At 42.4% G+C, this 25,139-nt stretch overlaps 4 protein-coding genes across 5 annotated transcripts; 3 read left to right on the top strand and 1 right to left on the bottom strand.

The window, feature by feature from the left end:
• The first annotated feature begins 446 nt into the window (after positions 1-446).
• LOC120034373 lies at positions 447-3,896 on the top strand. Of its 2 annotated transcripts, none has more exons than XM_038980903.1 (4): positions 447-897; positions 1,248-1,277; positions 1,556-1,848; positions 2,469-3,896. In XM_038980903.1, the coding sequence occupies exons 1-4, from the start codon at positions 684-686 to the stop codon at positions 3,180-3,182; spliced, it is 1,251 nt and encodes a 416-aa protein (XP_038836831.1). In that variant the 5' UTR covers positions 447-683; the 3' UTR covers positions 3,183-3,896. The 2 variants fall into 2 exon arrangements, with proteins under 2 accessions (XP_038836831.1, XP_038836830.1); XM_038980902.1 differs by having other exon boundaries at positions 1,206-1,277.
• Positions 3,897-6,694: 2,798 nt separating this feature from the next.
• On the top strand, positions 6,695-14,789 carry LOC120034159 (peroxisomal membrane protein PMP34-like). Its single transcript, XM_038980608.1, has 9 exons — positions 6,695-6,942; positions 7,167-7,227; positions 7,344-7,410; positions 7,528-7,679; positions 9,884-10,000; positions 10,229-10,377; positions 11,392-11,487; positions 12,694-12,779; positions 13,624-14,789. Exons 1-9 carry the CDS (start codon positions 6,868-6,870, stop codon positions 13,772-13,774), a joined length of 954 nt encoding a protein of 317 aa, XP_038836536.1. The 5' UTR covers positions 6,695-6,867; the 3' UTR covers positions 13,775-14,789.
• Positions 14,790-14,955: 166 nt separating this feature from the next.
• On the top strand, positions 14,956-17,532 carry LOC120034158 (zinc finger protein 717-like). Its single transcript, XM_038980607.1, has 4 exons — positions 14,956-15,454; positions 15,653-15,765; positions 16,054-16,156; positions 16,383-17,532. Exons 1-4 carry the CDS (start codon positions 15,199-15,201, stop codon positions 17,315-17,317), a joined length of 1,407 nt encoding a protein of 468 aa, XP_038836535.1. The 5' UTR covers positions 14,956-15,198; the 3' UTR covers positions 17,318-17,532.
• A 680-nt stretch (positions 17,533-18,212) lies between these two features.
• On the bottom strand, positions 18,213-24,857 carry LOC120034341 (gastrula zinc finger protein xFG20-1-like). Its single transcript, XM_038980862.1, has 4 exons — positions 24,097-24,857; positions 21,711-21,838; positions 21,280-21,385; positions 18,213-19,681 (listed from the first exon to the last, which is right to left on the bottom strand). The coding sequence occupies exons 1-4, from the start codon at positions 24,398-24,400 to the stop codon at positions 19,038-19,040; spliced, it is 1,182 nt and encodes a 393-aa protein (XP_038836790.1). The 5' UTR covers positions 24,401-24,857; the 3' UTR covers positions 18,213-19,037.
• Positions 24,858-25,139: the final 282 nt, after the last annotated feature.

Raw genomic sequence — 25,139 nt, 5'->3', positions numbered from 1 at the left:
TGTTAACAAATTGTTTAAAAAAAAAATATATATATATATATATATATATATATATATAAAAAAAATGATGCCTAAACCCAGAAGTGTTCATATGATATTGCAGTGTAAAAAAATGCATTGTATTTGAATAAATTTATTATATGAAATATTAAATTATATATTTTTTAAAGACAAAATACATAGAATGTCACCAAAGATTTTCTAAAACATTGTACAACGTACTGTATGTCTACTTGTTTGACTGTGTGTAGCCTACCAGAATGTGCTTATTTTGAAGAGAATATCATCAGACAGAGCAGCAGCGCCCTCTTCAGGGCAGCTTGGGCATCGTCTGCGTTACGTCTCTGCACTCGTGCAGGGCCTGCGCACGCTAGCACACGTCACCACAATTGCCAGCAGCGAATCCCTGCCCAGAGCTGCGCAGCAGCGTTGCGCAGACCTGCTTGGTGAAATACGCAGCCATTTCTCTTCATCTTGTTGTAAAGCTACAGGTCCGAGAATGCAAATACTGCAATAGTAGCTGATGTTGGGGTTTGTAGGCGAATTTCTTTATATCTAATTGAGAGACTAAAACTTTTTCCTTCTCATAAGCATTGAGAGAAACAACCACATAGGAAGCCTATTTAGACGGGGTCGAGCGATTCCATACTATAGCCAAGAAAGTGCGCTTGGTAGACGCGGTAATGTCTTTGAATATCACTGTGAAAAGTGAAGACTCCGAGTCCTTTGACGAAGAAGACGAATCATCTCCGCTGCTTTCAGGCAAAAGAGGCTCCGAGTCTGCAGCTCGTCACGATATTTCTCCGGGAGAAGGCGGTCCAATAGAAGACCATGCAGGGTATTCAACACAGCATGGGCGGCTGGCAACTAAAACGACCACCAAACCCATCGTACTGTGTAAGTTGTTGGTACTGTATAATCAGACAGACATGGAATATTTTTCCGTCTTGTCTCACAGGAACTTTAACTTTAGAACTACTATTAGATATTAGGCAGAATCTACCGCACACCCAGAGCTGAGTAGTGAACGTACTGGACGCAGAAGGCAAACCTGGAGAAACAGGAAAAAGTCTGCACACTTTAGAAACATTAGTGCAATCTATAATGAAATATCAGAATTGTATTGACATTATGAGCTATCGCAAAAATATTTGCTCTATTTGACTGTTTTGCATGTGGCATCTGCCTCTCTTTCTGTCCACTAGATCCTGTGAGTGCTGACCGTTTCTTTTCCTCTACTTCTGCAGATGGCAAAACCATCTTAAAGATAGCTCCAGGTGAGTCCTATTTTTCCAATTAAAGATAGAGGGGGAGTAAAATAGAGAGGGATCATAAAATGAATCGAACTACCCCTTCCTATATTTCCTGGTCTAAGCAACTACTGTAGATGTACCATTTATCTGCAGCACCCGGAACCAAATCTCTTGTGCATGCTGGCTAGCTGGTCGATAACATTTGTATGGTAAACTCTGTCATGAGAGGATTTACATTTTGGTAATTTAGCAGATGATCTGGACTTACAGTACTTATTAAACATCCCTCCTCTCCTCCTCAGCCCCAGTCATGACCCTCCCGACTCCTCGGCCTCCTCCCCAGGTGTCCCCAGAGTTCTCCTACCAGGCCATCGTGTACCTGATCGAAGCAGTGGGGCGCCGCTGGAGCCTGTATGGGACCCGGGAGCGTTCGCAGCTCTTCCAGAGCGTGCAGAAGGAGTTGGAGGAGCAGGGTCACTGTCTCCCCGTTGAGAAGATCCGCCGCAAGTGGAACAACTTGATCGTCACCTATAAGAGGGTCAAATACAGAGGCAGGGAGACCGGCCAGGCCAGAACCTCCTGGGAGTACTTTGAGGTACTTGTTTGTTTTATAATAATAGACTTGTGTTGTTTAGCAAGAAAACCGATGCTTGTGGCTCTTCTGGGCAAAACAGACATGGTTGGCTTAGAATCATAGGATTATTGTAACTGTATTTAGTCTCCAAATGTTTATTGAAAACATGCATGCATTTGCACCGTAAGCACTTTTTGTCCCTCAAATACATTGTGACAGTTGTTAGTTAGCTAGCTAGCAAATTTGAGCTATATTATCATAGACGTGGTATAAGTCAAAACACCTTCAAACAAGAAATGCTATCAAGGACAAGATACAATTAACTGAAACAAGCCACCTACAATTCCCCACATGGCAGTTTCCTGTCATTGTTGCTGTCTGGCTGTTCAGGATCACAGCAACGCACAGCCTTCTACTCCTGCGTTGCTCACGCATCATTTTCGTGACGTTGTCAGGCAGCCGTCTATTCATTTTGTTAAATGTTGTTATTGTGGTCTTCTGGTGAATGCTCAACAATTCTAGTGACATTGTGGGTGTACTATGAAAGTAAGAAACAAGATTGTTGTAAGCTGCCCAAGGGTGCTGACAAGACCCTGTTATCTCAACATTCCATCTCTCTTTGTGTGTCTCTCTCTCATAAGATGATGGATGCCATGCTTGGTGACACCATCGGCGCGGAGACCACTAGCAGCCCTACCCTAGTAACCAGCATCCCTAAGGTGAACGTCGCCACGGAAACCACCAAAACAGAGCAGAAGCCCCTTCTCCTTCCCCATGGCAACCTCATCACTGCCTGCACTCGGACACTCACCCTTGTCCCCTCCTCCCTCCCACTCCACACACCAGTTTCCTCCACCCTCCCTCTCTACACCTTTGTCAGATCCCTCCCCACCCCTGTCTGCTCCTCCCTCCCTCTATCCAACCCTTTGGACACACCCTCCCCCAGAATAGCTAATAACACAGACCCTGTACAGCCAAACCCCTCCCCTGCTCCGGTCGCACAGCCCCCTGCCTCCCGTCACATCCCCTCCAACCTCAGCCGCGTGCACCTCCGCAGAAAGAAGCACGGTCGCTTCTCCTGCTCCTCCATTACCTCCCTTCTGGCCCAGCAGCAGAAGCGAGTAGAAGAAGGCACCTCCCTGCTGCAGGAGTTCCTGAGGAGGCAGGAGGGGCATGCCAAGGAGGAGCAGGTCCGTCGCAACAGGGCAGAGTCCCGGGGGAGGAGGCGCGAGAGGAGGGAGGCACGCATGGCAGAGTCCCTGGGTAGGATGGCCACAGCTCTGGAGCTGCTCTCCTCCAAACAGGACACAGTCATTGCCCTACTGCAGAGACTGGCTGAGAGAGACAGGAAGTGACAGTCATCGCCCTGCTGCAGTGTTGTCTCTAACTTCTATAGCCCCAAAGCCATAATTATGGCTAAACCCTGCCTACACCTGCATTGCTTGCTGTTTGGGGTTTTAGGCTGGGTTTCTGTACAGCACTTTGAGATATCAGCTGATGTAAGAAGGGCTATATAAATACATTTTATTTGATATTTTTACTATTTATCTTCTTCAAATGTTATTTTAAACCTAACATTAACCACCACACTGCTAATATTATGCCAAACCTTAAATTAAGGACACATTTGATTTGATTTGAAAAAGCTTATTTTTGTTCTCATGAATTTTTACTTTGTGGCTATATAATCTAGTGGAAACCCTTCTGCAGAGACTAGCTGAAGTGACACTGTAATTGGCATACTGCATAGACTGGCCGAGAGAAACGGGGAGGCTGACTCAGCATGAGACCGAAGTGGCACTCTTTTTCCCTATATATTGCGCTACTTATGAGCTAAAACCCACCTGGTGTCCCAGGTCAAAATCGGTCCCTGATTAGAGGGGAAGAATGAAAATTAGCAGTGGAACTTGGTTTGAGGTCCATATTTGAATTTGCCTAATGTAAGCAATAGGGTTCCATTTTGGATGAAGACTCGGATAATGTTCATTTTAATTTTTTATTTAGCCAGGTAGGCTAGTTGAGAACAAGTTCTCATTTGCAACTGCGACCTGGCCATGATAAAGCAAAGCAGTTCGACACATACAACAACACAGAGTTACACATGGAATAAACAAACATACAATCAATAATACAGTAGGAAAATCTATATACAGCATGTGCAAATGAGGTAGGATAAGAGAGGTAAGGCAATAAATAGGCCGTGGTGGCAAAGTAATTACAATATAGCAATTAAACACTGGAATGGTAGGATGTGCAGAGGATGAATGTGCAAGTTGAGATACTGGGGTGCAAAGGAGCTAAATAAATAAATACAGTATGGGGATGAGGTAGATTGAACGTGCTATTTACAGGTGCTGTGAGCTGCTCTGACAGCTGGTGCTTCTAGCTAGTGAGGGAGGTAAGATTTGATTGTGTTGTAGAATTTACAATGGAATAACAATTTTGATTGATTAAATGGTTTATTAATTAATGATTGATCATGATAATCAAAGTAAAACAGCATTTGGTTGCAGCATTTACTGTTGGAGAAACCGGTGTGGCGAGTGGAAACCACCATTTAGGCCTACACAGATGGATAAAGATGGTGAAATAGTAGGTGAAACTTATACTCACTAGTCTGGCATCTGGTCCAACCAGTAACTCCCAAAACACACACGGTCACTCAACTGTTTGATTGTCAAGCAGCATGCATGAGGTGGATTCAGACTGAGGCATATGCAGACATTCTGAGGCAGGCTAACAACCTTAGAGAACAGCACCTGTAGCTACAGTAAAGTGAATTGTTTGACAAATAATATCTTAAATGAGAGTAAGGTTTTACTAAATGTGTGTGTTCATAGTTCTCGGCTTGTAAAAATAATTTTAAAAACACGTACTGTAAAGTCTAGGTGCATAAATCAAATAATTGACAATGACACAAAAGTATTGACTTATTTCCATCGTGGTTCTCTAACCTATAGATGCAGCCAGTACCTCGACCTTCCGTTGTCAACATGAGACAGACTGAAGGAACTGATCCATTCTGAGGGGGTGGGATATCAGATAACCAGATGTTGGTTTCACCTTTCGCTAAGAAAAACAGGTTGCCTCAAATGAAACAATGGGAGGATGATTGACTACAGTTTAGGTGATTCAATAAAAAAAACAATTGTTCATCAAAAAGAAACAATGGGAGAGGGAACAGAGAGAGACAGATCGTTCTCCATCTGGGGGAGAAGAAAAGACGAAGGACATAGGAGGGGGTAGATGCTGGAACATCATGGGATGTCAGAGGGTGTTTGTAAGGGCCGTAGTGGTGGGTCTGGGAGCTCTTTTTCTCTCGCTGCAGAAAGCACATTTTGTAGTGGACATTAATATTTACAAACACAAAACAACATACCCTTTTCTGGAAAGGAGCACATTTTAGAAGTTTAGAATTCAGAACACAGACCGACGTAGTAGCTAGCCTGTAGAATGAACAAGACAATGAAAACATGGTTATCACTAGATAGCACAGCCACAAAGTCAAAATTCGCTTTCATTACATTTAAGTCATTTAGCAGACGCTCTTATCCAGAGCGACTTACATTTAACCTTTATTTAACTAGGCAAGTCAGTTAAGAACAAACTCTTATTTTCAATGACAGCCTAGGAACAGTGGGTTAACTGCCTTGTTCAGGGGCAGAACGACAGATTTGTACCTTGTCAGCTCAGGGATTTGAACTTGCAACCTTTCGGTTACTAGCCCAACGCTCTAACCACTAGGCTACCCTGCCGCCCCTTTCATAAAAATGTATGAAAACCAAAATGTGCTTTTTGGTCTTAATTCAAGGTTTGGGTTAGGCATAAAGTTAAGTGTTAGGCTTCCGAGTGGCGCAGCGGCCTAAGGCATTGTATCACTGCTAGAGGCGTTACTACAGACCCTGGTTTGATCCCGGGCTGTATCACAACCTGCCATGATCGGGAGTCCCATAGGCCGGCATAGAATTGGCCCAGCGTCGTCCGGGTTAGAGGAGGGTTTGGCTGGGGTAGGCCGTCATTGTAAATAAGAATTTGTTCTTAACTGACTTGTCTAGTTAAATATTTTTTTTTTATATACGGTAAACACATTTTTAAAAAGGTTTAGGTTTAAAATCACATTTTAAGAATCTTTATTTTAGAAATAGGCAGAGTTTATGACTTTGGTGTGGTAACTGTGACGACTGGAAAACATTGTGGGACAAGCACCAAGCCAGAGATCTTAGAGAAAAGTAACTCCAAATCACAGGAGATTGGTGGCTGGAGCAGAATTAATGGAATATTAATTGAATGGGATCAAATAAATCAAACACGTGGTTTTGCCATTACATTTGCTCCATTACAGACATATTGAGTCTCCCTACCTTCAGCAGCCTAGTCCACATTTTTGTTTTATAACTAACCCATTGTTCTATCTGTGGTACCGTTTCTTTGGACAGGACTGAGATGCGTTCAGTTCCCTTGAACGTTTGCTACGTTGCGGAACGGTTTGTACTGAACGGCACGTTTACCCAAAACGTTCTTGAACAGACTTTGAGGTACGTTTGGTGGGTGTAGCTTGAAGTATTGAGTGTATTTAAAGGGCAGTGACAATGCTGACAGCGTTCCGCAACCAAATGCAGTACAGTATGACACAAACCCATCAGCATTCTTCACCTGGTCATTCAGTCCAGCACCGTTTCCGTTCAATTGAGCGTTCCAGAACGTAAAACCATACTGAACGCAAACCTGCTGTTTCATTTGTTTGAATGACAAAAGGAAAAGCCAATCAAATGAACAAGCGGCATCACCTGTTGCCCAATCACCTTATTGGGAAAAGGGACTATATCTACCATTGGCTATACGAACGACCTGGATGTAAAACGAGCAAGATGCGCATTCGGGGTTAATGTCTATGGGAAACAATCGCAAGAGTTCAGCTGCGTAGTTGTTTTCTGGAATGAACTGAAGAAAAAAAAAACGGTATCTCTATTCCCTAGCTATTGTGCATAGTGGAATGCAAACAAAACTGTCAAGTTGACATTTGTATCTACCGCAATCAAAATGAGCACTGAAGACTTTCGATTTGCTGAAGTTTTCTCGTACGAAAGCTTGGTGCATGCAATGGCAGGAGCAGCGGTAAGTAAACTTTGTTTATGTACATTGCCTTTTTTACAGTAAGTTATTGCAGATTCTCTGCATTACATGAAAACAAGGGGCAGTATTTTTTTTTTCTTTAAATTGCTATCTGACAGGCCAATACTGCCAAACCGGTATCCCCTATAAATGAGGTTAGCCTGATATCAGCAAACGTTCACATTTGAAGACTCTACATTTGACAGTATAGGATTATATGTTTTTAGGGGAGTGTGACGGCAATGACCGTTTTCTTCCCACTTGACACTGCAAGACTACGGCTGCAAGGTAAGGCTAGCTACCTCTATATCTTTACGCCTTTGTGCAAAACTGAATAGAGGACATAAGATATCTCTGTGCAAGTCTCATGTCTATTCTTCTCTCTGTTCCTCCTTTTCTGTTAGTGGATGAGAAGAGGAAAGCCAGGTCCACTCCTGCCATTCTGTCAGAGATTGTCAAGGAAGAAGGGTTGTGAGTAAACAAGTCTGTCTTTCCCTCACTCTGCTTTCTCTCTCTGCTCTTGTAACATTTTTTTATTTGAACAGAATCACCTGAGGTTGTGTCTGTCCCCCTGCCTGTCCTCTGCAGGCTGGCGCCCTACAGGGGCTGGCTCCCAGTGATCTGTAGTCTCTGCTGTTCCAACTTCGTCTACTTCTACTGCTTCCACAGCCTGAGAGCCAGCTGGCTCCGGGGACACAAGTCAACTCCAAGCAGAGACCTGCTAATGGGCATTGCTGCAGGTAGGCCTACATAAGACCCAGACGCTAATACTAACTAACTTACCCCTTTACTCCACACACAGAGATGCATACAAAACTCTCCCCAGCCCTCCATTTGGCAAATCTGACGATAATTATATCCTCCTGATTCCCACTTACAAGCTAAAACTAAAGCAGGAACGGACCAGTGACTCGCTCAATACGGAGGTGGTCAGATGATGCGGATGCTACGCTACAGGACTGTTTTCCTAACACAGACTTGAATATGTTCCAGGATTCATCTAATGGCATTGATGAGTTTACCACCTCAGTCCACGGCTTCATCAATAAGTGCATCGGCGACGTCGTCTCCACAGTGACCATACATACATATCCCAACCAGAAGCCATGGATTACAGGCAACATCTGCATCGAGCTAAAGGCTAGAGCTGCCGCTTTCAAGGAGCGAGACACTAATCCGGATGCTTATAAGAAATCCCGCTATGCCCTCAGACTAACCATCAAACAAGCAAAACGTCAATACAGGATTAAAATTGAATCCTACTACACCAGCTCTGACGCTCGTCGGATGTGGCATTGCTTGAAAACTATTACGGACTACAAAGGGAAAGCCAGATGCAGTGTAGTAGGATTCACTGACATTTTCAACCTCTCCTCGACCTAGTCTGTAATACCTACATATTTCAAGCAGACCACCATAGTCCCTGTGCCAAAGGAAGCGAAAGTCATTTAGGCATGTTACCATCGCCCCGTAGAACTGACATCTGTAGCCATGGAGTGCTTTGAAATGCTGGTCATGGCTCACATCAACAATATCCTCCCGGATACCGTAGACCCACTCCAATTCGCATACCGCCCCTACAGATCCACAGATGACGCAGTCTCAATCACACTCCACACTGCCCTTTCCAACCTGGACAAAAGGAACACCTATGTGAGAATGCTGTTCATTGACTACAGCTCAGCGTTCAACACCCTAGTGCCCACAAAGCTTATCACTTAGCTAAGGACCCTGGGACTAAACACCTCCCTCTGCAACTGGATCCTGGACTTCCTGACGGGCCGTCCCCAGGTGGTAAGGGTAGGCAACAACACGTCTGCCACGCTGATACTCAACACTGGGGCCCCTCAGGGGTGTGTACTTAGTCCCCTCCTGTTACCTGTTCACCCATGACTGCATGGCCAAACACGACTCCAACACCATCATTAAGTTTGCTGACGACACAACAGTGGTAGGCCTGATCACCGACAACGATGAGACAGCCTATAGGGAGGTTAGAGACACTGCCAGGACAACAATCTCACCCTCAATGTGAGCAAGACGAAGGAGCTGGTCATGGACTACAGGAAAAGGCGGGCCGAACAGGCCCCCACTAACATTAACGGGGCTGTAGTGGATTGTCTACATCACCAATAAACTATCATGGTCCAAATACAACAAGACAGTCGTGAAGAGGGCACGACAACACCTTTTCCCCCTCAGGAGACTGAAAAGATTTTGCATGGGTCCCCAGATTATCAAAAAGTTCTCCAACTGCACCATCGAGAGCATCCTGACCGGTTGCATCACCGCCTGGTATGGCATCTGACCGCAAGGTGCTACAGAGGGTAGTGTACGGCCCAGTACATCACTGGGGCCAAGCTTCCTGCCATCCAGGACCTATATACTAGGCGGTGTCAGAGGAAAGCCCCAAAAATTGTCAGACTCCAGTCACCCAAGTCATAGACTTTTCTTTGCTACCGCACGGCAAGCAGTACCGGAGCGCCAAGTCTCGGACCAAAAAGATCCTTAACAGCTTCTACCCCCAAGCCATAAGGCTGCTGAACAATTAATCAAATGGCCACCGGACTCTTTACATTGACACGGCTGCTACTCGCTGTTTATTATCAATGCATTGTCGCTTCATCCGTACATGCATGTACAAATTACCATGATTAACCTGTACCCCCGCACATTGACGCGGTACCGGTACCCCCTGTATATAGCCTCGTTATTGTTATTTTATTGTGTTACTTTTTTATTTTTTACTTTAGTTTAGTTTATTTGGTAAATATTTTCTTAACTTTTTTTTTTTTTTTTAACTGCACTCTTGGTAAGTAAGCATTTCACTGTAAGGTCTACAATTGTTGTATTCGGCGCATGTGACAAAGTTTGATTAATACTTAGTGTCAAGGATTGATTCCGAGCTGTCTCGGTCTCTCTGTGTCTGTCTCTGTGTGTGCAGGTGTAGTGAACGTGCTTGTGACCACTCCGCTGTGGGTGGTCAACACACGACTCAAGCTTCAGGGGGCAAAGTTCCGCAATGCAGACATCCGTCCCACTAACTACTCAGGCATCATGGGTAAAGGCAGCAGCAGTATGCGTGTTGGAAACAAAGTTGTAGATGTGTGTCTATGTCATTCTTTCTCTCACTAAAGCAACGCACACATACACACTCCCTCTGTCTTTCTCTCTTTATTTCACACACACAGGAAAACACACATTGTACTACTGTTTTCCTAGTCTGGTTTCTTTGTCACTATGTCAGATTGTCTCTAGGGTAAACCGTATCCATCTCTTCTCCTCTCAGATGCCTTTGTACAGATCATTGAGGACGAAGGGGTAGGGGCCCTGTGGAATGGGACATTCCCCTCTCTCCTGCTGGTGCTCAACCCGGCTGTCCAGTTCATGATCTATGAGGGCCTGAAGAGACAGCTGAGAAGCTTGGTTCACAGAGAGGTAATGGGAGGGGGGGGGGGGGTGTACTTCAGAGACTGGGCAGAATTATCAATGAGATTTAATTCTCATTGATGGGGAAAAGCCCTGCAGTCCTCCCTCACTAACAAAAAAAGGTGTAACTGAAAAGCAAAGTGGAAACATTAACTTTATCTTTCTACCGGTACTTTTTATTACATTTTTTTTCTATTAACCTTTATTTAACTAGGCAAGTCAGTTAAGAACAAATTCTTATTTACAATGACGGCCTACCAGAAGGCTAAAGGCCTCCTGCGGGGACGGAGGAAGGGATTAAAAATAAAATACAAATTTAGGACAAAACACACATCACGACAAGAGGGACAACACTACATAAAGAGACCTAAGACAACAACATAGCATGGCAGCAACACATGAAACCACAGCATGGTAGCAACATAACAACATGGAAGCAACACAACATGGCAGCAGCACAACATGGTAGCAGGACAAAACATGGTACAAACGTTATTGGGCACAGACAACAGCACAAAGGGCAAGAAGGCAGAGACAACAATGCACACGAAGCAGCCACAACTGTCAGTAAGAGTGTCCATGATTGAGTCTTTGAATGAAGAGATGGAGATAAAACGGTCCAGTTTGAGTGTTTTTTGCAGCTTGTTCCAGTCGCTAGCTGCAGCGAACTGAAAAGAGGAGCAACCCAGGGATGTGTGCTTTGGGGACCTTTTAACAGAATGACTGGCAGAACAGAGTGACTGACAGAACAGGTGGAGGATGAGGGCTGCAGTATCTCAGATAGGGGGAGAGAGGCCTAAGAGGGTTTAATAAATAAGCATCAGTACACACTTAGATTGAAAATATTGATTTTAAGAAGTACAAATATTGACATTTATTAACAAACGCTTCCATTGGAGGTATTGGAAATCATATCTCCAATATATAAAAATACCCTGGTATTATGTATTATCATATACCTGCCCAACCCTATTTAAACTGGAACTAACTGATCCTGATACTGTTGTCTGTCTATTTCTCTAGCTGTTGTCTCTGGAGATATTTCTGTTTGGTGCCATAGCCAAAGCAGTGGCCACCACATTCACATACCCACTACAGACTGTACAGTCCATCCTTAGGGTAAGAACAGTATGTGGGTGTGTGTGTGTGTTTGTGAGAATGTTCCTCATGAAAAAGTATTACTGAATCACTACTACCCAAGCTCTACACAAGCCTACTGGGTTTTACTAATTGATTGCTATTGAGATGTGTAGTAATGAGTGATAAATTGGGATGTTTCAAGACTTGTGAACACTACATATTTCCTAGTTACTGTGCAGCTACTGAGCTTTTGGGTATTTACTACTTAAAACCTACACATTCTACCACAATTCCTACATGTTCACTATTTTAGTACTTAATGCCTACACATTCAGTGTGTGTAGTGTTGTCAGTACTGATTTGCTCTTGATTCCTTTTCATTTCCTACATTAAACCCTTTTGAATTGCTATTGGAAACTGACACATTTACTACTGTTTGCCTATTCAAAATCACTATTGACATCTCCTTGTTTCACTACTGTGTCACTACTACACTAGTGCCCATGTTATTTCCTTGCGTTTTTAACTGTAGTTATATCATAACAAGAAATAATACATTTATACAAATGTATTAGTGTAAATATTTAATATGTAATTATTTTGCTATTTGTTAATCCTTTTAAAGCCTTATCTGTATAAAGACAAGTATAAGAAACAAACAATTATAAGCCGTTATCTATCCACTGCTAACAGAAGTCACATAAGACAAACAAATAAATATTTGATAAACAATATTAACCTTACCAACAATGGCCTCCAGTCTTATGTCGAGGGCCTCCTTGGCAACAGGTCAAAAGAGGTAAGTATACCAATATGAACATGCTGTACATTTGCATACAAACACCTACTTATGCTAATTAATAACGAAAACGGGCTACATTTCAACGGTGCTAGCAAACACCTCAGCTACCAACATCAAGTGGTAAAAATCTCTACCTGATTACTACTAGAAACACTACTGTTTTCCTACTGAACACTACAAAACCATACTTGTGTATCTTGAGTAGTGTGTAAACTACACATTCACTACACAATCCCTACAAGTCTCTACATTGCCACTAATGCACAAATAGGTTTTGTGTAGTACTTTTTCATGAGGGTTGTGTGTATGTTTGCCTGCCCGTGTGGATGTTGTGTTTTAGTGCTCTGCTGTGAACATTGGGTTATCCCAATGTTTAGTGTTATTCCAGTGGAATAAGCTCTGGGTGCTAATTTCACTGCTCGTTGTCTGCATCTCGTTCTCAGTTTGGTCAACACAAGCAGCACACAGACAGATCACCATTGCTGAACAGCCTGAGAAGTGTGATGTATCTGCTGATCAATAGAGTGAGGTTGGTCCACACACGCACACACACCTGCCTACCTTATTTCAACGTTTTTATTTACCAAGCACCATCACTGGTACCACATCCAGACTGTCCAGACTTAGTCAGTGGTTGCGTTCCAGATTGTCTTTATTGCCATCGTGCTGTGCATCTCAGAGGATTGCTATCCCATATTAATGTGTTTTCTGAGATGTCAAACACTTCTCCAGGCGTTGTGAGATCTGATCATCTATGCAGCACCATTGCAATTAAGACTACCTGGATCGCAGCCAATGCCTTCATCTCCTACATAGTGGTGTAAAGTACTTAAGTAAAATTACTTTAAAGTACTACTTAAGTCATTTTTTGGGGTATCTGTACTTTACTATATTTTTGGCAACTTTTACTTTACTACATTCCTAAAGAAAATAATGTACTTTTTACTCCATACATTTTCCCTGACACCCAAAAGTATTGTTATATTTTGACAAGAGGTCATCCCTACTGCCTCTGATCTGGCGGACTCACTAAACACAAATGCTTCATTTGTAAATTATGTCTGAGTGTTGGAGTTTGCCCCTGGCTATCCGTAAATAAAAGTTGTGTTCTCTGGTTTGCTTAATATAAGGAAGTTGAAATTATTTATACTTTTACTTTAGATACTTAAGTACATTTTAGAAATTCTATTTACTTTTGATGCTTAAGTATATTTAAAACCAAATACTTTTACTCAAGTAGTATTTTACTGGGTGACTTTTACTTGAGTCATTTTCTATTAAGGTATCTTTACTTTTACTCAAGTATGACTATTGGGTACTTTTTCCACCACTGCCTACATATTCTGTTTTTTGATGCTTTCTCCAACCCATAGGAAGTATGGCATGCTGGGCCTGTTCAAAGGCCTGGAAGCTAAACTCCTGCAGACCGTCCTGACCGCTGCTCTCATGTTCCTGCTCTACGAGAAGATCGCCAGCAGCATCTTCAGGGTCATGGGAGTGAAGAGGCCTGCGTCCAGCCACTAGCCTGTCTGTGACATCAGACATCCGATCCCATATTGTTGCCCTATCTGTCTCCCCTTGGCCCTAACCCCTCAATGTTGGCATGTATAAAGGGTCTGGATCGGTATAAGCAGTGTAGTTAGGGGTAAATCTTCCACCATATTTCTTCCACCTTACAGAAATGCAAGTGTCAAAGGGTTAGGGGCAAAGAGAAGGGAAGGAATCGAACAGACCAGCTGAGACTGTACCAGAGATATTAGAGAAAGGATGAGATGGGAGTCCCATTGGGCAATGAATGTGTAACGCTTCACCCAGTAGACTCACACGGTGCATTCTGGGTGATTCTGGGACACAGGGAGCTCTCCTTCAAAGAGTGAATGCCAGTCAATTGGGCGCAAGCTCAAAACCAGAAACATGAATAACCCTAACCCTTTTCCTAACCTGATACGTTAATTATTCTAATCTGCTGCGTAAATTCTCCTAACCTGCTACGAAAAACCAAATCTGATGTTAATTTTACAAAAACTTGATCCCTTCTAGCCATGGCTGAGCGCTCCTTGTCCCAGGTTTATTGTCTATTTATTTTTCTAGAATGCCAATTTTGTGGAAGTAGACACCACTTGTTCCTCAGACTCTTGTGGATTTCATCGTTTTGTACTTTTCAATGTAATTTGAAAACACATAATTTGTGGATTTAGTTAAGCAGCTATTTTGTGATGCATTGTTGCTCTTGTCAAATCACTGGGAAATGTTTTCATTGTGTCATTAATTGGCTCTCTGACAAGCGTGTTGAATAATTACGGGATGTATTATAAATGAATTTTTGTGCAGTATGATGGATGGATAATTCACCAACATGTCAGATTCTCAGAAAGGTTGATAGAAATAAAAAGCTCAAAAGTACATTTGAGCTTTTTTGACCATATGCATTCATCTCCTTCAGCCAGCAATCTCTCTCTCAAGCCTGGGGACAATGTTAAATATGCTTCAACAATTGTCGTGTTCAGATTGTCATTTAAAAAATCAGTTTTTGCTCTGATTTGCGTACTTCCTTCCACAGATGTGGAGCGTTGTTTTTTTTTTACAGTAATATAATTTTGGACCAGTAGATGGAGTCACAGCCCCACAAAATAAGAAAGGTTTAAAATGTTGTGTTTACTGCGGTGCTATATGTTTAATCAAATTATTGTAATGTATTCCGTTTAACAAAAAAAAGTCGAGTTAAAGCATATTTTTATCCACATGTACGTTATTGTAATCTGTGTTACGTCATACATATGCGTCGGCCGGAAGTTGAATTTCCATTGCCTCTTGTTTTTGTTCCCGGTTAGATACTGTTCAGCAGCTGGGTTAGGTACGCTTTTTGTGTTCGAAATTGGCGAGATATTTGGTTAGTTTAAAGAACTTTAATATCAATTCAAACGGTGTTTGGACAATAACGCAGAGCCATGTCTAAGCGCGCTTCTTTTCACACACAACTGTCCTCCATCATGGAAATACTGTCTAGAACCGCAATGGCTCATGTGTGCAAACTGGTTGACGACGAATACGCGGGAATATCTTTAGAAAATGAGGCTCTCACTGAGAAATTGCATAGTCTGGAAAGTGAACTTACAATTGTGAAAAGCACAGCTCCGAAGCTGGCTGGAAACTATCGCTCTGTTGGTGTTCAAACTGGTGAAACTATCACCAGAGTAGACAGAGGTATGTTGTCCTTTTATAATGCATCCGTGACAAGGAGGAGGATGCATGTTGTGTTGACAAAGAGTGCATGCAGAATGGGGATCTTATAGTCTTTATTCCTTTCCCCTTTAGTCTATATAGTGTCTTCATCCTATAGGGGACACTGTTTTCAATGTGTTTATGACACAATATGCCCAAGTGCCAAGCCTTCTCTTCCAGGGCTAAACGGATCCCCCACCATCGAAGGAATATTTGGGAAGGAATGGTGTCTTGATCTATGGAACCATGGGGTTTCCTACAGCACAGAGAACAGTCCGCAACACACTGCCAAAGTGAGTGAGGAGACTGAGGAGTTTTCCTTGCCTCGTCTGGTGTCCTTCATCTACACTGATATGAGAAAGCACTAGGCAGGATTGTGGAAACCAACAGAGGACTCAGGCTTACCAGAGGACATGCTGTCAGATGCCCAGCTCTTTGAAATGAGTGAATCCGAGGCTACCCTACATTATGGACACTTACTCTTTCTGTCACATTTAGAAGTCTTATTCCTTCAATGCATTTTATTATTTAGTGTCTGCATTTTTCAAGTGGCTCTAAAAATATTTATCTTATTCTCGTAGTCAACAGGGGTGCCTTCAGGCCAAGCTGATGTTAAAGAAGAGGATGTTGAGGTGGAAATCATAAACAGAGACCCACAGGAAAGACCAACAATAATTTTAGATGGTAAGTTGTTTTGAGGTTTTAATCTGAGATTTTTGATTGGCTGGTGTAGTGCTGAATCACGTAGGTTTAACTCTATGCGTTTGATACCATGCACAGTTATAAGCCAATGTGACTCTCTTATTTGGTCATCATGGAGGTTGGACATTGTTTTTCATGAATAGGTGGACAGGCAATCAAAACCACAACTCTAATTTGTATTATTTTTGTATTTTATCTGTTGCTTCAGGAGATGACTTAGTGGACAATGGAAGAGAAGGGCCCTCCAACGTGTATCCATCCTTTGATTCCTTCCGCCAGGACAGGCCAGAGAGACGGGATAAACAGGTACTGGAGATGTCAACTACGGATGTCTCCACAGGACACACTTTACGTTTCATATCCATCGACGGATTGGAGGAGGAATATGGCGAACATGTCTTTCCCATTGAGGACGATGAGACGAATGAGTTCCTACCAGACGATACCGAGCTGTTGCCCAACGAAGCACAAGATGAACACATCACAAAGCCAACGTATGCAAAGAAGTCTTTAGCAAAGTCAAAAAGCAAAGCTGGGAAGACTAAGACTTTCAGTTACTTTAACAGGTTTAACTTGCACTCCCATAGTAAATCCGACACAAACAAGTTAAGTTGCGTGATTTGTAAGAAGACTTTCTTGCGGCAGAACCATCTGACGATGCATATGAAATCTCACAAGTCGCTGTACTGCAGTGTGTGTAAGAACTATTATCCTGGGAAAACTCAGCTCAAAAAACACAAATGTGTTGCTCCCGATTATCTGGCCTCGAACAGCTCGAAGTACTTTTGCCATTACTGCGGCAAGTCTTTCAGCTGTCCGTCAAGCCTGAGGATACACCACCTGGTGCACACTGGAGAGAGACCCCACACATGCACTGTCTGCGGGAGAGGATTCACACAGAAGGGCAATCTGAAATGTCACATGCGCCTTCACACTGGTGAGAAACCGTTCAAATGCCTCACATGCGACATTGGTTTCACCCAGAAAGTATACCTCACTCAGCACTTGGCCAAAGCTCACGGTCAAAAGGAAGAAAATAAGAAAAAGAAGAAGACGCAAGTGCACAAATGTTCTAAGTGTCAGTTGTCTTTCGTCAATCAGCAACTGCTCCAAACACACATGGCTGTTCATAAAAATAAATGAAGTATTTTTGGTTGATTGCAATACTCTTGACTTAAAGGGGCAATCTACAGTTGCTACATCCATTTTTGGACTTAGAAATTGATATGTACCCATTTATTGTTTTAGAATATAACTTATTTATGCCTCATGAGCTTAGTTGAATTGTTGTACACCATCAGAACCCAAAATAAGCTTGTAAACAAAGTAAATAAACACTTTACATTTTAGTCATTTAGCAGACGCTCTTATCCAGAGCGACTAACAGGAGCAATTAGGGTTAAGTTCTTTGCTCACGGGCACATCGACAGATTTTTCACCTTACCAGCTCTGGGATTTGATCCAGTGACCTTTTGGTTACTGGCCCAATGCTCTTAACCACTAGGCTACATGCTACCCTAAATAGCCTTAAAACATGGTTAAAACTATAATTTTGGTATGGATGGTCAGTCCTTGCATCCATAGGTCTATGAATTTGAGTGGTTAGCCTACATTTCTCCAGGCCCAGCCCCTCAGCTTTTTACCGAAACGGGTGGGGAGGCCTCTTTATCTGAACTGCTGATTGCCCCTTTAAAGGATTGTGTGCCTGCTTTGCTCAAACTGGAGAACCAAATAGTGTCTAATGTATGTCATACTTCACAATATTGGAGCGACCTTAACCCAACACCTAACGGCCTTGTCAAGGGGTTCGGATCTGGACGCTGGACCTGGGAGTCCCAGTCGGGAAACCCCCCCCAAATACGCTACAGTATGTTGTAGCCTTTAAGTGTATTTTTTATTACACTTGATTTGTCTGAATTAGCTACAACACTAACAGGATGTATTAGGCTATCTGGTATGATTTACCTACAATAAAAGGTAAATTATGAAGTTTTATTTTGCAAAGAACGTGGTGCATAAGTACGGAGTGTTCACCTATCACTATCCTATGTTCCATAATTTCGGCTCATGTATTGAACCTGCCAATGTTTGGTGCAAGATGGCAGTTGGTACTGTATCTGCATTGTCCTCTGTATACATTGGTACAATTGACATAAGATATAATTAAATGGATGTTTTCCATTTCTGTTCCCAGTAGTGCATTTTATACTTATTTTGTACATAATGCTTCCATGATTATGTCAGTTGTTTTTCTGGAATATTTATCTGCTGTAAACTTAATTTGCTTTCATAATTAAAACAGCATTAAGGGTATAACTTAATCTTTGCCATGTTTACATTTTTATAATATGGAATAATACAAATGTAATGTGAACAAATAAGTAAATGTATTACTGTACGTGTTATTTTAATTTCATAATTCATTACAGAAAATTATTTGGCACACGTTTACATGATCGGGCTACCACACTGGCATTCTTCACAGTAGCACAAACAACTGGTATCAGGACAACCACTATTCAAAAATACCTCAAAAATGTCACTCAAATCTCTTCATCTAACAGTGGGGCATATAGTCTCTTGCCAATTGTGTGACAAGAAGGCACAGTGTGTGTGCAATCCTATGGACGGAGCAGAGGGAAAACTCGAATGGAACAGTTCTCTGCCATGTAGTGAAGAGTAACAGCTGGGTCATGTTCATTAGGACACACAGTAGCGCAACAGTTTAAAAACAAACTTGACCTACTGAAAACCACCATGATTACAATAAAGCTAAAGATGTTTCGGTTGCCAGTTTTCAAAACAAGGTTGAAATGTAAATTTAAAACAAATTAACAATATAAAATGACTACTCCCTAATCCCTTAATTGAAACATTGGTGTGTGTTAAAACCGTGTTTATAGGTGTAGCTCTTCCCACAGTCGACACAGCTATAAGGCTTCTCCCCGGTGTGACTCCGGAGGTGGACATTCAACGAACTCTTCTGAGAGAAACTCTTCCCACATTCTGTGCAACTGTAGGGTTTCTCTCCAGAGTGTGTACGCTGATGCAGCTTCAGGTACGTCTTCTGAGCGAAGCGCTTCCCGCAAACTGTGCAGCCAAACGGTTTCTCTCCAGAGTGGCGTCTGATGTGGACTTTCAAGTAGCTTAAATAACCAAAGCTCTTCCCACAAAACAAACAGTCAAACTGCTGCTTCAGGTCTTTTCCAGTTCCCTGCTGGTGGCTTGGCCGGTTTCTTGGTGCGTATGTGTTGCGGGGAGGATAGTCCATGTACATTCCATCGGCTGTGTCAGGGCCAGGCTCTGGTGTGTTGTCAACCAGACCAACCAGAGTGGGGTCTTCCATGAGGCTCTCAATGGATGTGGGCTGCTCTGTGTCAGGCTGTACCTGATGGCTGCCTGCAGGGTCAGGCATTGAAGGGTATGTGTTCAAGTCCCCCTGGTATAGATGAAGTTGACTGGCAGCTGTTCTTTCTACTGCTTGAGCATCCTCCACTGCTACACTCCCTGTACAGTACAAATGAAAACAATCAATAACGGCATCACAGCTGTGAAACAATTCAATAACCAGTCCCAGTAATAGTCACTGCTGTTGCAGTGACTATTACTGCCACACCGTCAGTCATGAGTCACGACGGCAGTACAATTCTATGTGACAGTCGAGTCATGGTAATCTCCTTTTAAGCACTCTGGACATGCATTACTAGTACCCAACTCGCTAATTCATCAGGTCGCTAACGGCCTGGTACTGGGGGCTCTACTTTGCCTCCAACCACTGACAACAATGCAAACGCAATCGAAAAATCACATCAAACATCAAAACAGTATGTGCTTTTAAAACTGAGATTTAAAACTTTCTTCAAGGTTGAAACTGAGTGGAAAACATGGCCATTGTGGATGTAGTTTCAAAGCCTAACAATGAAATGGACAGTGCTTTCTAAGGTGATGATTCATTCAAAAACACCCATATGAGGCCAAGCCAGAGGAAAAAAATGTATGATTGTGCCGCTATACATTTCTACCACATATTACACATGGCAGAAACAATTATTTAAGATCTCATTGGTACATAATTGGTCTGGCCTAAATTAAACAAATTCAGATTTAGCCTACAATTATAGTGAATTTGTTTTTGAATAGCCTAGTAATAGGTATTTTTCTTCTTCGTATTAATAGATTGACATTTCCTTTAGCTACAGAATATCTCACCACTGAGTTTCCATCTCCCCCCTCCACTTTTCCAGTGCATATGGATGACATGTCTTTTTTTGTCTTGCCTCTGTTCTTGCCCATTTGATAAATGGGGCATTATAAATCTAAACTGATTTCCATAGCAGTAAAGACAAGATTCAATTGAGAAAAGTCTGATGGGTGAAAATATGATCACTTGAGAGAACAGCGTGTGCAGCCTGAGGCAAGAGCACAAGCAGCCCATATGTCTTTTGATTTCTACGGCTTGTATCGTTCACAACTAAAGTTGCCAAATAACTCTAAATCTAGTGTATATGACCTGTTTCAAATTATCCATTTTACGCTCAACATAGCCACTTCATATGCGCAACATCCATTCTATATCATTCAGGTAAGTTCAATTATATTCTTCTTACTATAAAATCATAATGGCACGGATCTTATAAGCATATCTTGTCTGCTAAATGAACAAGCCTATGGCGTGGCGCATAGCCAGATAACATACAGTAGTCCAACTCATATTCTGTTTGTCTGAAATACATTTTCTTCATATCATAATGTTTCTTTAGCTCTGCCTAAAATAATGAATTTATTGTGATGTATAGTCAATTGATTTATTCAACTTTTTTTAAATGGAGATGTTCCAAAGGCATGCATCAGTGGCTTGTATGAGTGGAGCCTGGAGATTAACAGTCAATTACCGTGAGACCAGCAGTCGTTTGCATGACAATAACAGGCTGACAAAATGTAATGACCGCCACAGCCAGAGTTCCTTAACAAGTCATAGTAGCATACAACGCTTATCCAGAGACTGACTTACAATTGCAACTTGCCCCCTTCTTTCATGAAAGGATGTCGTTTATTTTACATATGAATGAGCTGTCAGAATTTCTCAATGATCACGACACACATACTTTTTCTGTTGCTTGCATGTCCCCTCTGCTGATCCACTGGCTGATCCTCAAACAGCTCCTCTTTGATAAACACCAACTCAGGCTCATTGTCCACCAAGTCTATTGCCTACACAAGACAGGTGAGTGACCGTTATTAGACAACACATGGTTCTTTTTTTAATTCCAACTAACAGAAGAACCTTTGTAACCTTTGTTGTGATCCAAGAGTATAACCCTTCCCAGTCCCAATTCGCTCCTTAACCCTTTGATCTGAATAGATATAAACACCAGTGGGGTGTGTGGCACTTCCACCATATTGCTTGGTCTTTCACCTTACAGATCTGCAAACATCGAATGGGTAGGACTAAGGTCAGGGGAAGGGAACAAATTGGGACAGCCTGGATAGCAGAGATGCACTATTCAAGGATATTAATAAATCTGATCCGAGTGACCTCATCATCGCCCAAGATGGCCGATCCAATTGCCTCTTTATCCAGTGGGATGGACTCTCCATCTCTCCATAGGTCCATGCACCAGTCCTTACCAAAGACACCCTCTATGGCGGGGGCAGACTGCTTCTCTGAAAATGGAAACATCTATCATGAATATACTGACCGTGGCTGAACCAGCATCCATTCATCTTCCCATTAAACAGCTCTGCAAGCGTTATAAATGTCCAAATATGCAGGCAACTATCGTCATTTACTGCTGTTGCGCCCGGTATGTACTTCCAAAAAAGGTTTAAAGAAAAATTGACAAGCAACTGAATTTTTTTTTTATTTAAATATTGTTTTTGACCGGAAGAGGTGCCTCTTGGTAGCTCTTCCAGTCAAAAACAATACACTGAAAACATTTCTGGTTGCTTATTTTTATTTAGACCTTTTTTGTAAGTACATACATGCTTGCAGAGTTGTCTAATGGGAAGATGAACGGAAGCATTGTGGCCAAAGAGAGATTTGTCATATCAAATCAAAATGTATTTGTCACTTGCTTCGTAAACAACAAATGTAGACTAACAGTGAAATGCTTGCTTGCTTACGGGTCCTTTTCCAACAATGCAGTTAAATAAAAAATACATGTTTTAATAATAATAAAAACAGTGATACATGGAATAAATGAATATCTTGTAAAAAATAACATGGCTATATACAGTGAATACCCGTACTGAGTCGATGGGCAGGGGTACGAGGTAATTAAGGTAGCTATGTACATATAGGTAGGGGTAAAATGACTAGGCAATGGGATAGATAATAGACAGTGGCAGCAGCGTATGTGGTAAGTGTGAAAGTGTGTGTTGGCTTATGTAGTGTGTGTATGTTGGGGTGTCAGTGTAAGTACGTGTGGGTATAGAGTCCGTACAAAAAAAGGGTCAATGCAGGTAGTCCGAGTAGCCATTTGATTCGCTATTTAGAAGTCTTACGGCTTGGGGTAGAAGCTGTTCAGGGTCCTGTTGGTTCCAGACTTGGTGCACTGGTACCGCTTGCCGTGCGGTAGCTAAAAACAGTCTATATCGCTTGGGTGGCTGGAGTCGGACAATTTTTGGGTTCTTCCTCTGACACTGCCCGGTAGAGGTCCTCGATGGCAGGGAGCTCGGCCTCAGTGATGTACTGGGCCGTACTCACCACCCTCTGTAGCGCCTTGCGGTCAGGTGCCTTGCAGTTGCCATACCAATGCATTGATGCAGCCAGTCAAGATCCTCTTAAATGATGCAGCTGTAGAACTTTGAGGATCCGAGGGCCCATGCCAAATCTTTTCAGCCTCCTGAGGGGGAAGAGGTGCTGTCATGCCCTCTTCACAAATGTGTGGACCATGTTAATTCCTTAGTGATCTTGACCCTCTACACTATTGCCCCATCAATGTGGATGGGGGCATACTCGCCCCTCTGTTCCTGTAGTCTACGATCAGCTCCTTTCTCTTGCTGACGTTGAGGGAGAGGTTGTTGCGCTGGCACCACATTGCCAGGTCTCTGACTAAGCACACAACCCTGAGGGGCCCCGGGCCCAAGATCCAGTTGATGAGGGAGGTGATCAATCCCAGGGTCCTGAGCCTGGAGGGGACTATGATGTTGAATGCTGAGCTGTAGTTAATGAACAGCATTCTTACATTGGTATTCCGTTTGTCCAAGTGGTTGAGGGCAGTGTGGAGTGCAATAGAGATTGCTTAATCTGTTTGAGCAATGGCCAGCCTTTCAAAGCATTTCTATACATGTGAGTGTTACAGGGTGATAGTAATTTAGGCAGGTTACGTTGGAATTCTTGGGAAAGGGGACTATGGTGGTCTGCTTGAAACAAGTTGGTATTACAAACCAGGTCAGGGATAGGTTGAAAATGTCAGCAAAGACACTTGCCAGCTGGTCAGCGCATGCTTTGAGTACACGTCCTGGTAATCCGTCTGGCCTTTAAAGTCTCCCCTGGTTCAGATCTAACTACCATTAGTACATATTGATAATCATATCGTCTGGCCTGTGTAGTTTGTTTAATGTTTTTGATGTGATATGAAAGTAGAGGGCTTTATGTTTCTGGAACTGTACCGAAATTGAGAATTGAGTCACGTTTAGATGGAGTGTTTGGCCGACGTCACATAAAAAGTTAACAAAAACCAACATAATGTACTGATTAACGTTACATTACCCAAAGAATAGCCCGCAATTACACAGAACAATATGTGCAGCTATTGCGGGCTATTCTTTGGGTGCTGAAATCACTAGTTGTATCTTTAAAGTCCGCCCACACTTGTCTAACTCGTAAATCGTGGAATGTATTTTAATCGGTTACAGTTGCTAGCTAGCAACCTATCATTGATTAAAGCTATCTAACGTTACCGTCTAAAAATACTCACCTCGGTTCTCAGTTGCTTGATGCGTAAATATTTGTCCCGAGACCTGAACTCCATTCTGACAGCGGCTGGCAATGACCCTTTTACGTTCGTGCAGTTTTACCGTCTTTAATTCAATCTCTAGAAGGTAACATTTCTTCTTTAATGCCTCGTTCTCATTCATGTGTTGTTGGGATATTTCAGAACGGAGAACCGCCGAGCACTCGTCGACAAGTTTACCGATTTCAACCACAGCAGCTTTGCTTAGCATTTCCATAATGGAAGCTAACTGGGTCTGAAAACTTCCACGATTTATCATCATATTCATGGTTTTGTTTTTAAAAAGAAACTAAGTCCAACGCGTATGATAGGCTGGCGAGATTAATAAAACTGAATAATAATAGACATTGATTGGGTGGCTAGCTAGCTCAAACAGACCAGAGATAATAGATAAATTAGGAGATAGGAATCCCATTGGGAAAAGAATGGATAACCTATAAAACGCATCACCAGCAGACTCTCGACCAATCGCGTTCAAGTTGTCATGCTGCGTCACGCAATCCCTTCTCAAACTACGGGGTATGCCTATTTTCCTCGATAGTACGTAATGTCACGATGCAAAAGCTATACGATATTACAGAAAACACGTTAAATATCTCCCATATCGGAAAATATTTGTAATGTTATACTTCTTGTTGACGAATGATAAGTTTTGCGCTAACGCCAAATTGACTCCCGTTCACTCTTTGAGAGCGCTCCTTGTCCCAGAATCACCCGGAATGCACCGCGCGGCATATTGACGACGCGTGACCAACGAAGACAATGGGCGTTAATAATAATGCAATGGAGTTTTCCATCTTCTCAAAAGTATCTCTGAATAGACCTCTCGCTCATTAATTTAAACATTACCGCATTGAATTGTGGGATACTTTACCGTAAACCATGAAGTAAATGTCACGAAAACACTTTTTTCACGAACACACTTATGTTGAGCTTTAATTCATGGTTTACTGTCAAATATCCCACAATTCAATGCAGTAATGTTTAGAGCCAATTAAAAAAACTAG

The sequence above is a fragment of the Salvelinus namaycush genome, chromosome 41 (genome assembly GCF_016432855.1).
Source record: "Salvelinus namaycush isolate Seneca chromosome 41, SaNama_1.0, whole genome shotgun sequence".
Classification (NCBI taxonomy): Eukaryota; Metazoa; Chordata; class Actinopteri; order Salmoniformes; family Salmonidae; genus Salvelinus; species Salvelinus namaycush.
The sequence above is the reverse complement of the archived record's forward strand: the minus strand, read 5'-3'. Positions and strand labels throughout refer to the sequence as shown.